Below are 774 nucleotides of genomic sequence, written 5' to 3' on the forward strand. Positions count from 1 at the left end.
GATGGGAAACATTACTGTTATCCTCACTTCACCTGCGCCATCGACACTGAAAACATTCGCCGCGTCTTCAATGACTGTCGTGACATCATCCAGCGAATGCACCTGCGGCAGTACGAGCTGCTCTGATTGGCTGCTGGGTGTCGTGAACTGAACATGTGACCTGAAGAGGTGGATTTAGATGCTTGTTTGATATCTAATCAATACTGATCGATCCCGATCTATTTATACTGTTTCTGATCCGTTCTGAACATTTATCACCTGCAGCTTTTCTTCAACAGGCTTTCATTGATTAGTGATTATTAATTATTGATTATGACAGAAAGTGATGCAGAGGATTGTGGGTAGTGTAGTTCTGATGATGTGTGAGAGGGCAGGGTTTAAAAAATGTTACATTTAAATCTATTTTTTCATGTCTCTGAACTTGTTGAAGTATATTATTATTATCTCTGCTCTGATTGGCTGTTCACACTGAATTTATACCTGAGATATAAAATATTAGAGTAGATTAATTTAAAGAGGAAACTGTTCCGTCCTCCCTAGAGTTACTCGCTGAGTTTGAAGAACAGATGAAGTCAAACATTAATGTAAACAGCTCTAAAACATTTTGGAAGAAGCAACAATAAAGAACTTTTATGTCAAACCTTTGATTTGTTGATTTTTTCTGGTCAAACGTCAGTGTGATGAAGACACTCAACAACAACCGTACATTAAATACTGTACATACAGCTGTAAATAATCCGTTTTAATAAAGGATGAGAGAAACACGGCGACGAG

General features: G+C 37.9%; 1 protein-coding gene across 1 annotated transcript in view; it reads left to right on the forward strand.

Annotated features, from left to right (window-relative positions):
- The window catches only part of gnal (guanine nucleotide binding protein (G protein), alpha activating activity polypeptide, olfactory type), a 13563-nt gene extending 13437 nt beyond the window's left edge, over positions 1–126 (forward strand). The window contains exon 12 of the mRNA XM_073488451.1: positions 1–126. This exon is cut by the window's left edge and continues 21 nt beyond it. Coding sequence (XP_073344552.1) covers positions 1–126 — 126 coding nt within the window.
- The last annotated feature ends 648 nt before the right edge of the window (positions 127–774 follow it).

The sequence above is a fragment of the Pagrus major genome, chromosome 19 (assembly GCF_040436345.1).
Source record: "Pagrus major chromosome 19, Pma_NU_1.0".
In the NCBI taxonomy this organism is placed as follows: domain Eukaryota; kingdom Metazoa; phylum Chordata; class Actinopteri; order Spariformes; family Sparidae; genus Pagrus; species Pagrus major.